The 13957-nt window shown below is 51.1% G+C and overlaps 1 protein-coding gene across 1 annotated transcript in view; it reads right to left on the bottom strand.

Annotated features, from left to right (window-relative positions):
- PLXND1 (plexin D1) overlaps nucleotides 1-13957 on the bottom strand; it is a 108425-nt gene that overhangs the window by 52745 nt on the left and 41723 nt on the right. The window contains exons 6-11 of the mRNA XM_083155676.1: nucleotides 13049-13229; nucleotides 11873-11981; nucleotides 11169-11265; nucleotides 6720-6824; nucleotides 5889-5978; nucleotides 2536-2629 (exon numbers count right to left, since the gene is read on the bottom strand). Coding sequence (XP_083011802.1) covers nucleotides 2536-2629; nucleotides 5889-5978; nucleotides 6720-6824; nucleotides 11169-11265; nucleotides 11873-11981; nucleotides 13049-13229 — 676 coding nt within the window. The remainder of the gene's footprint in view (nucleotides 1-2535; nucleotides 2630-5888; nucleotides 5979-6719; nucleotides 6825-11168; nucleotides 11266-11872; nucleotides 11982-13048; nucleotides 13230-13957) is intronic.

Here is a 13957-nt window from a genome sequence, read left to right as displayed (position 1 = left end):
TGTTGTCGCTATACATCCTCCCTTCACTGTATCTAACAGCAGCCAGCCTGGTGCCCTCTGCCAGCATCTAACAGCAGCCAGCCTGGTGCCCTCTGTCAGCATCTAACAGCAGCCAGGCTGGTGCCCTCTGCCAGCATCTAACAGCAGCCAGCCTGGCGCCCTCTGCCAGCATCTAACAGCAGCCAGCCTGGCGCCCTCTGCCAGCATCTAACAGCAGCCAGCCTGGCGCCCTCTGCCAGCATCTAACAGCAGCCAGCCTGGCGCCCTCTGTCAGCATCTAACAGCAGCCAGCCTGGCGCCCTCTGTCAGCATCTAACAGCAGCCAGCCTGGTGCCCTCTGTCAGCATCTAACAGCAGCCAGCCTGGTGCCCTCTGCCAGCATCTAACAGCAGCCAGCCTGGCGCCCTCTGCCAGCATCTAACAGCAGCCAGCCTGGCGCCCTCTGTCAGCATCTAACAGCAGCCAGCCTGGTGCCCTCTGTCAGCATCTAACAGCAGCCAGCCTGGTGCCCTCTGCCAGCATCTAACAGCAGCCAGCCTGGTGCCCTCTGTCAGCATCTAACAGCAGCCAGCCTGGTGCCCTCTGTCAGCATCTAACAGCAGCCAGCCTGGTGCCCTCTGCCAGCATCTAACAGCAGCCAACCTGGCGCCCTCTGCCAGCATCTAACAGCAGCCAGCCTGGCGCCCTCTGTCAGCATCTAACAGCACGCCACTTAGTGCCCTCTGCCAATGTCTATCAGCACCCAGGCTCGTGCCCTCTGCCAGCATCTAACAGCAGCCAGCCTGGCGCCCTCTGCCAGCATCTAACAGCAGCCAGCCTGGTGCCCTCTGCCAGCATCTAACAGAAGCCAGCCTGGTGCCCTCTGCCAGCATCTAACAGCAGCCAGCCTGGTGCCCTCTGCCAGCATCTAACAGCAGCCAGCCTGGTGCCCTCGGCCAGCATCTAACAGCAGCCAGCCTGGTGCCCTCGGCCAGCATCTAACAGCAGCCAGCCTGGTGCCCTCGGTCAGCATCTAACAGCAGCCAGCCTGGTGCCCTCTGCCAGCATCTAACAGCAGCCAGTCTGGTGCCCTCTGCCAGCATCTAGCCTGGTGCCCTTGGCCAGCATCTAACAGCATGCCACTTACTGCCCTCTGCCAGTGTCTATCAGCACCCAGGCTGGTGCCCTCGGTCAGCATCAAACAGCAGCAGTCCCGATGCCCGGTGCCAGCATCTAACATTACCCAGCCTGGTGCTCTCTGCCAGCATGCCACTTTGTGCCCTCTGCCAGTGTCTATCAGCACCCAGGCTGGTGCCCTCGGTCAGCATCAAACAGCAGCAGCCCCGATGCCAGCATCTAACATTACCCAGCCTGGTGCCCTCTGCCAGCAACAAACAGCATGCCACTTAGTGCCCTCTGCCAGTGTCTATCAGCACCCAGGCTGGTGCCCTCAGTCAGCATCAAACAGCAGCAGTCCCGATGGCCGGTGCCAGCATCTAACATTACCCGGCCTAGTGCCATCTGCCAGCAACAAACAGCATGCAACCTGGTGCCCTCTGCCAGTGTCTATCAGTACCCAGGCTGGTGCCCTCGGTCAGCATCAAACAGCAGCAGTCCCGGTGCCAGCATCTAACATTACCTGGCCTGGTGCCCTCTGCCAGTGTCTATCAGCACCCAGGCTGGTGCCCTCTGTCAGCAGTAAACAGCACCCAGCCCGATGCCCTCACCCAGCATTTCCCCACCTCCCATTACTGACACAGCTACCCCCTGATGAACCTGAGAGATTAATGAATTTCCAGACTTTTCCTCCCACAGACAAAGCTTCCTGCGTCTCTCTTCAAAGGGGCAGTTTATGGTTTGGGGGAGCGGGGTCAGATCCAGCAGCCGGCTATCAGTCTGCGCTGTCACCATGTATATATTATACATCACTGCGGCCTGTGAGATATGCCATGTGCAGCCGCTGGGGTTAGCATGGCAGAAAGCAGGATTACGTATGGGATATGCACGCACCTTTATCTGCAGTCAGCAGTCACAGCAGAGGGGAAAATACTGCAATATATAGCTTATATATAAGTATTAACAGCTTCTATAATGGGATTCAGCTTCGGTGTGGTATGGGTCTCCAACAGCGGGGAGAGCGCAAAGAAGCCCCTACTCTCGCCACAGGTTCTATTCTCCCTCCCACAAGGGAGAATAGCCCCTGTGAGTCGGGATCCCCCTGTCGGAGCATCATCCGGCACCCTTCAGCTTCTTCCAGGTGTTGTGACTTACAGCCGGGAGGGGCCACTATTCCTGGGAGTACACACATTTATCTAAAAGTCGGTGACATCAGAAGTCTCAATCTATTCATATATTATTTATCGGCGTCTATCCAATATTAACGGAAATGTGTCATCATTCTGACGTTTGTCTGCTACAGTCTTTCATTTGAGCAAGCAAAACGCCCTAAAAATCACTGGCGACTGGTCGCTCTTCCCCAGCCCCAATCTGTGTTACGGCCATCACTTGTTGTATACGGAGACATCCAGTATAATACAGTAACTGTGATTGGCTTACCGGTCATCATGTGCGGATTGTCAAGGAACTGTCCTGAATGGTTCACCAGCTGCAGATTCACCGGGAAGCTCTGGCTGCTCTCAGACGTGTGCAGCTGCCGGGAAAAGAAACTGTCAGTGTGTTCTGTGTCCCATATATAACGCAGACCTCACATAGATACTACAGCAGGGACACGCACAGGGGGGTGCGCTCTGCGGACTGACAGGGACACACACAAGGCGATGCGCTCTGCGGACTGACAGTGATACACACAAGGCGATGCGCTCTGCGGACTGACAGGGACACACACAAGGCGATGTGCTCTGCGGACTGACAGGGACACACACAGGGGGATGCGCTCTGTGGACTGACAGTGACACGCACAGGGTGATGTGCTCTGTGGACTGACAGTGACACGCATAGGGTGATGTGCTCTGCGGACTGACAGGGACACGCACAGGGTGATAAGCTCTGTGGACTGACAGTGACACGCACAGGGTGATGTGCTCTGTGGACTGACAGTGACACGCATAGGGTGATGTGCTCTGTGGACTGACAGGGACACGCATAGGGTGATGTGCTCTACATACTGACAGTGACACGCACAGGGCGATGCGCTCTACAGACTGACAGTGACACGCACAGGGCGATGTGCTCTACATACTGACAGTGACACGCACAGGGCTATGCGCTCTACATACTGACAGTGACACACACAGGGCGATGTGCTCTACATACTGACAGTGACACGCACAGGGCGATGCGCTCTACAGACTGACAGTGACACGCACAGCTCTACAGACTGACAGTGACACGCACAGGGTGATGCGCTCTACAGACTGACAGTGATACACACAGGGCGATGCGCTCTACAGACTGACAGTGATACGCACAGGGCGATGCGCTCTACAGACTGACAGTGATACGCACAGGGCTATGCGCTCTACAGACTGACAGTGATACGCACAGGGCTATGCGCTCTGTGGACTGACAGGGACACGCATAGGGTGATGTGCTCTACATACTGACAGTGACACGCACAGGGCGATGTGCTCTACATACTGACAGTGACACGCACAGGGCGATGCGCTCTACAGACTGACAGTGACACGCACAGCTCTACAGACTGACAGTGACACGCACAGGGTGATGCGCTCTACAGACTGACAGTGATACACACAGGGCGATGCACTCTACAGACTGACAGTGATACACACAGGGCGATGTGCTCTGCAGACTGACAGTGACACGCAAAGGACAATGTGCTCTGCATACTGACAGTGATGCACACAGGGCGATGCGCTCTACAGACTGACAGTGACACGCACAGGATAATGTGCTCTGCATACTGACAGTGATGCACACAGGGCGATGCGCTCTACAGACTGACAGTGACACGCACAGGGCGATGCACTCTGAGGACTGACAGTGACATGCACCTGACAATGCGCTCTACAGACTGACAGTGATACACACAGGGCGATGCGCTCTACAGACTGACAGTGATACGCACAGGGCTATGCGCTCTGTGGACTGACAGGGACACGCATAGGGTGATGTGCTCTACAGACTGACAGTGATACACACAGGGCGATGTGCTCTGCAGACTGACAGTGACACGCACAGGACAATGTGCTCTGCATACTGACAGTGATGCACACAGGGCGATGCGCTCTACAGACTGACAGTGACACGCACAGGACAATGTGCTCTGCATACTGACAGTGATGCTCACAGGGCGATGCGCTCTACAGACTGACAGTGACACGCACAGGGCGATGTGCTCTACAGACTGACAGTGACATGCACAGGGTGATGCGCTCTGCGGACTGAAAGTGACACACACAGGGCGATGCGCTCTACAGACTGACAGTGACACACACAGGGCGATGCGCTCTACAGACTGACAGTGACATGAACAGGGCGATGCGCTCTACAGACTGACAGTGACATGCACAGGGTGATGCGCTCTGCGGACTGAAAGTGACACGCACAGGGCAATGTGCTCTACAGACTGACAGTGACATGCACAGGGTGATACGCTCTACAGACTGACAGTGACATGCACAGGGTGATGCGCTCTACAGACGGACAGTGACACGCACAGGACAATGTACTCTACAGACTGACAGTGATACACACACAGGGCGATGTGCTCTACAGACTGACAGTGACGCACACAGGGCGATGTGCTCTACAGACTGACAGTGACGCACACAGGGCGATGCGCTCTACAGACTGACAGGGACACACACAGGGCGATGTGCTCTACAGACTGACAGTGACGCACACAGGGCGATGCGCTCTACAGACTGACAGTGACACACACAGGGCGATGCGCTCTACATACTGACAGTGACACGCACAGGACAATGCGCTCTACAGACTGACAGTGACGCACACAGGGCGATGCGCTCTACAGACTGACAGTGACGCACACAGGGCTATGCGCTCTACATACTGACAGTGACACGCACAGGACAATGTACTCTACATACTGACAGGGACACGCACAGGGCGATGCGCTCTACAGACTGACAGGGACACACACAGGGCCATGCGCTCTACATACTGACAGTGACACGCACAGGACGATGAGCTCTACAGACTGACAGTGACATGCACAGGGCCATGCGCTCTACAGACGAACAGTGGCACGCACAGGGTGATGCGCTCTGCGGACTGACAGTGATATGCACCGGACAATGAGCTCTGCGGACTGACAAAGACATGCACAGGATCATGCGCTCTACAGACTGACAGTGACACGCACAGGGCCATGCGCTCTACAGACGAACAGTGGCACGCACAGGGCGATGCGCTCTCCTGACTGACAGTAATATGCACAGGACGATGTGCTCTACATACGGACAGTGATACACACAGGGCGATGGGCTCTACAGACTGACAGTGACAGGGCGATGCGCTCTACATACTGACAGTGACGCGCACAGGGCGATGCACTCTGCAGACTGACAGTGATACACATAGGGCGATGCGCTCTGCGGACTGACAGTGATACACATAGGGCGATGCGCTCTGCAGACTGACACGGACACGCACAGGGCAATGCGCTCTGCAGACTGGCAGTTACACGCACAGGGCAATGCGCTCTGTGGACTGACAGGGACACACACAGGGCGATGCGCTCTGCAGACTGACACGGACACGCACAGGGCAATGCGCTCTGCAGACTGGCAGTGACACACACAGGGCAATGCGCTCTACAGACTGATAGGGACACGCGCAGGGTGAAGCGCTCTACAGACTGACAGTGACAGGCAGAGGACGATTCACTCTGCGGACTGACAGTGACAAGCACAATGACAATGGCACAGTCACACAACATACAGAACACACAATCGGCTCCTTACCAGGACGTTGCTGCACAGGACAGATGAGGAATTGAACCATTTGGCTGGGAAGGTTTGTTCTGTCCCAAAATGACATTCCAGGGCCAGATCCTAGAGGGCGAGAGACATGGAAAACATCTGCTTATTCTGCGCTGCTTGTGGCTATTGCTGAGTGTGTGGGCTGTGGGTCTGTGTGTGCTCGGTTACTCTCCGTGGGTCCGTGTGGGCTTCCGGCTTCCTCGCAGGGTGCAGAGACCTGCCGGCAGGTTACCTGGATTCTGACTACACTGGGCGGCGTGTGTTTCTCACGGGGATTAATACCGCAAGCTACGCAGAGGTGCGGAATATGTATCGTGTGTATAGCAGAACTAACAGCCGTAGCAGTGCACCTAGGCGACCCAGCACCCGCCTCACACAAGCCCTATACCTGCAGCAGCTATGGGTAAGTGACTGGCTGCAGTGCGAATGGTCATGTGTTCCTAATGCACACAGAACAGGAACCACATCGATGTGGCTGCCAAGATGGTTTCCTCTTGCAAAATCATGACCGTAACATTTGGCGGATCAGGTGCGCGATGAATCTACTTTGTTCGACAAGTGCAGGCGTGGGCCTGCACCCATGATTTTGTCCCCGCATGCCAGGCTGTGAATGGATGTTTATGCGAAGAGCTATTTGCAAGCGTTCAGGGAAATCGGCGTGCGGCGGCGACCATTCGGCGTTAAAATGACACGAACAGCTGCAAATTTCGCAGCTTTGCGCGTCAACCAGAATGACCTCCAAAGTACAGATAGGAGCAGATTTATGTCTGTAATTTAAAAAGTGCTCAGTTCAGCGCAGACTGTGGCACCTACCTCAGACAGGTTCCCCTTTGCTAGAGTCAGGGTGACGTCCCTGCTGATTCCCGTCGGGGTGGGTGACATGTCCGTGGGGATAATCCTGGGACACTCCGTGCTGTTCTGCAGGAGAAGGGAGAGGTTGGCGTTAGTGTGTGGTGCACAGTGACAGCACCAGCTGCCCCTGTCTCACTATCTGTGCTGGGGGCACAGAACGGGCAGCACCCGCCCAAGCTGTTCAGAGAAGATATAGCAGAATGTACCAAGAAAAACAGTGCGCCCGGTGCCAGCCATAGGGTGGCATTATAAGGGCCATACATCCTATAGCTGATCGGTTATGATATAAAGGGGCAGATCTATTAAGACCTGGTAAAGTGGTGATAAAGTGGAAGGTGATACGCACCAGCCAATCAGTTGTGTTGGAAGATTGACAGTTAGGGACTGATTGGCTGGTGCATTATCACCTTCCACTTTATCACCTCTTTATCATAACTTTATCACTTCACCAGGATTAATACATCTGCCCCAAAGGGATCAGAGGCAAGGTCGACGCAGGCAAAATGTCAACATAATCATGGTCAACACACAAAAAGGTTGACATGGGTTAATAATGTTACTCTGGCAGGACTCGGTGCACCGTCGCTGGCCTTGGCTTTGCCGGAGACTCCTTATGTCAGCAATGATCTCACCGCGACACCCAACTCTTTCACGGAGCTATAGGACAAGGTGAATGCATCACATGACCAGCAGGACCTTGGCATGGAACACTGGGCGCTGACATATGTCTGACCAGTGACTTCCCCAGTGCAGCAGCGCTGAGACACAGCAGGGAATGGCGTCTCGCCAAGGCCTCGGGTCCTATCGTCTCCTACTGCACTCTTATCAGGAGATTTATCAAAGGTTGGAGAGAGGTAAAGGACCAATCAGCTCCAATCTTCTCATTGGCTGCGTGACCGTGCGTGCAAATACATGGCGTCTGTGTCAGAGTCTGCGCAGCCATAGAGCAAGCCTTGGCTTCCATGTTCTCCATAATTGCCGATAGCCCACTAATGTGTACGCAATTGCGATTGAGCTTGCGATGACTTCCTATCAGCTCCGTAGCCTTGAGAGTCACATTCGTGATTACATTTGCCTGCAAACAATGGCCCTTATTCTTGATCACTCGCAAAGGCAAATTCCTTCTCAAATGGACAAAACCAAGTGCACTGCAGGTGGGGCAGATGTAACTTGTGCAGAGAGAATTAGATTTGGGTGAGTTATTTTGTTTCTGTGCAGGGTAAATACTGGCTGCTTTATTTTTACACTGCAATATAGATCTCACTGTGAAGTAAAACTCCACCCAAATCTAATTCTCTCTGCACAAGTAACATCTGCCCCACCTGCAGTGCACATGGGTTTGTCCATTTGAGAAGGAATTTGCCTTTGCGAGTGAACCAGAATAAGGGCCAATATACGGAGGAGTATGGGGAGGGGGAGATTACTTGTTAAGTATTGGGTTGTGGGCTTAGCTTTTAATCAACTGGTATGTTTTTCATACACAATTATGGCAAAAAGGAAAAAACAGACAAACAAGGGTTTGATCGCAAACACACACACACACACACACACACACATATAAATAATGACAGTTGGGAGCCAACCTGATGCTACGTTATCACCTTCCACTTTATCACTTCACCAGCCTTAATAGATCTGCCCAAAATTCTATTTCAACACATGCAGGTGAAAGTGACAGCAACCAACATAATAGAGATGACTACAAAATGCAATTATAACAAAGGAAATGAAAGAAGCAGTATATATATAAAAGCACAGGAAATAGGAGGAAGAGGAAGATGGGAAAAAGGCAGGGGGTGGGGGTGGGGCTGACAAAACAAACAGCACATAAAATGACACAGGAAACGTCAGACGTGGACCTACTAAGCCCAAGGAGAGACTGAGGCCCACCGGTCCCACAATCTAGGAGCATCTTTCCTGCAGGCGTAACCATAGCGTTAATAATCGACAGCGTCATCACCCAGTGCCAACCAGCTATGGGGCATTCAGGGAACACCCAAACCCCAGTAGGATTATTCCCACCAAGGAAAGGACTTGCACGTTCCGCCAAAGGGCTGGTGCGTTCCGCCAAAGGGAAAAGCCTTATAGAACCAGGCGGCAGAGAGAACCAGGGAAGACCACCCAGAAGGGTAATCGGCTAACAGGGTGTAAAGAGGTAAAGGAGAGCATTATACACTGTAGGAATCCCTTGTACGCAGACAGCTCTGGTACTGGCACACACGCATTCCGCATATACGACGTAGATGTTACACAATAAGTGTCACACGGATGTCTGATAACCCCGGGCACTAGCGCTGCCATGGGAACTAAGAATGGTCAGAGAAAATCCCTCTCGCTGGCTACACGCAGCGGGAAACGCGATACTTCCTCTTACAGCCGCCATCAGTTCTGGATAAACTGTGAAGAAAGAGAAGATCCCGCTGGGAATCGGCTTCGCTCTCTCGTGTGTGTACAAACTGTTCCTACATCCCTGACCCCACATTACTGGAGAAATAACACAGGGTCGCGCGGGAAGGACATCACAAAACGTCTTACTGTGTCCCAGTGGGAACCGGATGATACTGTAGGTCAACACCAAAAGATTGACAAGCACTAGAAAGATCAACATTAGCTTTTCATATTTTTTTGTCAATGTCGACATGAACCCCCATTTAGTGTAGCGCATCGCTCCCCATTCTTCGTGCACAGTGCTTAGCTCCGTATTACGCGTCGCATCTGAAGCATGAAAAAGTCATCGAAAGAAAAAACAAAATATCACAAAAACCTCGTGTCGACCTTTCCACGCGTCGACCATTGACACGTCAATCTTTTGTCAATGTCAACCTAGGACCTTATGCCTGTCGACCAATAGTGGTTGACCTATTGACTGTCGACATATCAACCTAAAGCCACATGCTCATTGACACCCAAGAAATGTGAAAAATCCATGTCAACTTTCAGTGCTGACCGTTTGAAAGTCGACCATTTTCCTGTGTTGACCTTTTGTCAAGGTCAACCACATACCTGTCTACCTACTGATTATCGACATGGACACCGTCTTCTCTGCAACCCACACCCTGTCCCTACCAAACAAAACCCAGTGACATCGGCAGGAGAAGAGCAATCGTTGCAAGACTGCGATGTGACGCGGCGAGATAGATTTGCGCGCATGCAGGTCGGACGCCGGCCATTTGTACGCCAACAGCAGATTCTCATGTCAGCAGGAAAGAGAGAACATTTCTCATGTGTCTCGGCTAATGCAGCGGGTAATCAGATAACGAGTTTTCAGCCCATCTCTCCTAACGAAGGGATGAGATTGCTCGGTAAAACAAGATTCAATTTCAGCCCTGATACGGGGGCAGTGTAATGGGATTATGGCGGAGGCCTCACAGTCCAGGTAGCGCTCTCATTAGTCTCCATGTCACCGCGTGCATCCGCCTCACGCCACGGTCTAATGAGCCATAAATCGCTCTGTTGTGTTTGTGCCTCAAACCAGTTGCAGAAAATCTCTTGCTGACAGCCCAGGTTTTATGGATATCCATGGCTGAGCACAGATGGCGAAATGAAATTGATTGAGGTACTATGTAAGTCATCTGTGCTCAAGTATAGTCATCTTTAAACCTAGACTGTTAGGGAGCCTTTAGAACGGAGTTTGGGACCGAAGTTAATAACATGGATCTCAGTCTGTCGGAAATCCGGGCGGCGCAGAAATACGTATACAGTAAACACATGCACACAGTCGCACAGTGGTTAGTATCGCTGGCTTGAGGTCTTGGGTTCGATTCAAAACAGGCATTATCTGAGAGGAGTTTGTATGTGCTCCCTGTGTTGCTATGGGGTGTGCGTGTGTATACATGTGGTAGGCAATGTAGCTTTCCTCTGGAAAGATGTATGTTCCATGTAAGGTGCAATATGTGTGTGCTACAAATATATTTAACTACGAAACAACTATGGGGTACATTCCAATTAAACCCGTGCCTCATCATTACAAGTGATGCAGCCACGCCCACCACATTGCTATGGTTATCGTGATTAGGCCACTCAGCAGAAGTGGGCGTAGCTGACCAAAGTGGCCATCTTGTTGTGTGGTCACATGACTGTCACATGACTGGCTCACATCCTATCCAGGGACTCGCTCATCTCCATTATTATTATTGCTTATTTAGATGGTGCCACAAGGGTTCCACAGTGACTAACAATATATATCTTAGTACAGAACTTCCTTTTATCGATTTTAATATTAAACAACCTCAAGAAAGATGGCGATCTGCAATAATCCTTTCCTTACACACTGTGGGCTAAGCGCACACACTTAGTGAAAGACCCCCAATACATATCACATACTACAACTGATCACAGGGAACCCCCAGATAATGAGACGCGGGTTGGGGTAAACAAGCCGCACAGTACACCAGAGATCCCAGTTCTTACCTTGACTGCAAATTGGCATTGTGAGGCGTTGGAAATGCAAGCGTGCTCCTTTACACACCAGCTGCAGGACCAGGGGGAGGTCACACAACTCGTGCACCTGTAATGTGAGGAAGAGGAGTCAGGGTACGTTCCCAGGCGCTGACATAACATGGGAGGTGGCAAGAAAGCGGACATGCGCCTTAGTGGCGCGTCGTCTATGTCCTGTGCACGCGTTTACCAATAAAAGTCATTGTACAGGGTGTGGCATGTTCTAAAAGGTTGACACAAGTTTTTTTTAGTCAACATGTACCGGCAGGCAGTATTACATGCCCTATCAAAGCGCAATGCAATATTCTGCGCTATATAAGAAACTGTAAATTGCAGGGTGCAGGGATAATAAAATAGTGTGCCGAGTGCAGGGACCCAACCAGCCATAACCACTTTAACAACACAACGAAAGTAAATTGAAAGGAACTTAAGTGGAATTTTAAGTGAAGGGCTGTTGACACTGTTACAATGAACTTTGCCTCCACAGCTCATTAGGAACAGTGACCCCAGTAACACTCTCCCAGTATCCCATTATAAATCTTTGTAAAAAGAAAACAAAATCAGTCACGTGACACAAATGTGCATTCTTAGAAGACGTGCGCGCAAAATGTGTCACCTCTGTCTGAACACAAAAGGAAAGCGTTACTTCTGTCATATGATCAGCGGAGATTGCTTACGAAGTTTTGAGGTTGATGGTCTGCGTCCTCTCACAGTCATATATGACGAAGTCCTTCTGAGCGATCCGGGTCCCCCCCACCGTCACCGCCATGGTGGTGGCCGAGTAATCTGGGGAGAGAATACAGTGGTTCTCAATCACGCGGGTCTTGTATGACTCTTCCTCTATAATCAGGGGTAGGCAACCTGTGGCACGCCAGCTGCTGTGAAACTACACGTTCCAGCATGCCTTGCCACCGTTTTAGCATGCCCTAACTGCAAAACTGTGACAGGGCATGCTGGGAAGTGTAGTTCCCAGCAGCTGGAGTGCTACAGGTTGCCTACCCCTGTTCTACAGTATATTCTCCTCATAAACTATTTAGAAAACAACCACGAGAATCTTGATGACATCAATAAGCGTGTTACATATAGTAATGTCTAATAAAGTTATTGTAACAATTCTACCCGCCGTCTGATTAATGTTTAGGTGCCAGGTGACCGCGGGGAATATCGGTCTCCATAAGTCATTATCACCCTACGGTTACGTTGCCTTTTACAGGTCTTTGGTTATTTAATGTCAGAAAGAAAATCCTATGAATCCCCGAATGATGAATATCACATTAAACACCCGCATTTTGTGATCTAGTCTGTGTTGTACAATTCCCTATGGCCGCAACAAGCCCTGACTCAAGGGATGCATGCATCTACCTAATGAGAAAATGTATAGGATTACCATGGTAGAGCGCTGAATTACAGAGCAATGTCATGGTCATTTGGTCATTAACCATGGTAATTAGGAGTGTTCTGAATAGGACGTCTGCCGCATGTTCACCCACGCAGTCCTGCCTCTGGCTACACCGTTCCGTCCTCTCACAGCCAGAGATGGCGGGGGTTGCGGCCAGAGATGTGATGGTTGCGACAATTGATAAATGAAAGTCCGTTATTTTGAAATATTCCTGTCAGATCTAACATGGCTGACGCAGTATAAACCTTCTGTCAAAATGGCAGAGACACCTACAGTAGGATGTTTCCAAGATGTATCGGAAGAGGCAGTGGTCCTGATTCAGAGGCAGTTCGCGAGTCCGATTCTTTACCACACCTCCCTGCCCAGGTGACAGATCCACATGCACTGCGCAACACTGGCGGCCTGCGCGAAACTGCCGATACCTCTGAATGAGAACCCAGTGTCAGTACTTTACCTTGGTTTTCCGGGAATGCTGGGAATTTCTCTCTGGGAAGGAAGGAGCATTGAGCCCACTGTTGGGATGTGTCCGCATCGTAGACGATGGAAGCTGGCACGAGTACCCCATTGCCGTAATCACATGATGCGTTCATGTGCATTAGGCTGGGGAGATTCCCGGTAATTTCCAGAAGGATTGTCTGCATGGGAAGAGAGACATAGATATATAACTATGTACTACAGCCCGAAAAAGTGACATCAGTTACCCAGGCCACTTCTTATTTTAGCCATGGGAACTTAGAGTTTATACTGCATGCCTGCACGAAAATGCGCCAAGTTCCTGTCATACGAGAACTTCTTGTCCCCATGTGATATAACCAATACCCCAACAACATTTGTAAAACTTCCCTACTTTTACCACACAGATAATTACAATGGTACAACACTTAAATATATATAGGGAACCTTTAACCCTCCAGCTGTTGTTGAACTACACATCCCAGCATGCCCTGCTACAGTTTTGCCAATTGGCTAATGCTGGGATGCGTAGTTCAACAACAGCTGGAGTGCCAACGGTTCCCAAATCCCTGGTCCCTTATTCTGGAGTTTATATATTCTCCCCGTACTTGCGCGGGTTTCCTCCGGGTACTGGTTTCCTTGCGAGTCAACAAGAATACCCCCCCCCCCCCCATGTACGGCATCGCTTGTTTCCACGGAAACAGATAGTATTTAAAACAAATCCAGTGTTTCTGAGTTTTCAGCAGGCAATTTTACTTTTGGTAAACCTAATACCGAGCATAATGGTTTTAATTAGGCAAAATAATTTTAGAGTTGAATTACCCTTTTAAGAATTGGCAGTAGATTAAATGGGGGGGGGGGGGGGTGGGGGGTGGAGAGGGAGGATGTTGAACAAAGAGTTTATTTCAGG

This window comes from Crinia signifera, chromosome 8 (assembly GCF_055691185.1).
Source record: "Crinia signifera chromosome 8, ASM5569118v1, whole genome shotgun sequence".
NCBI lineage: Eukaryota > Metazoa > Chordata > Amphibia > Anura > Myobatrachidae > Crinia > Crinia signifera.
The sequence above is the reverse complement of the archived record's forward strand: the minus strand, read 5'-3'. Positions and strand labels throughout refer to the sequence as shown.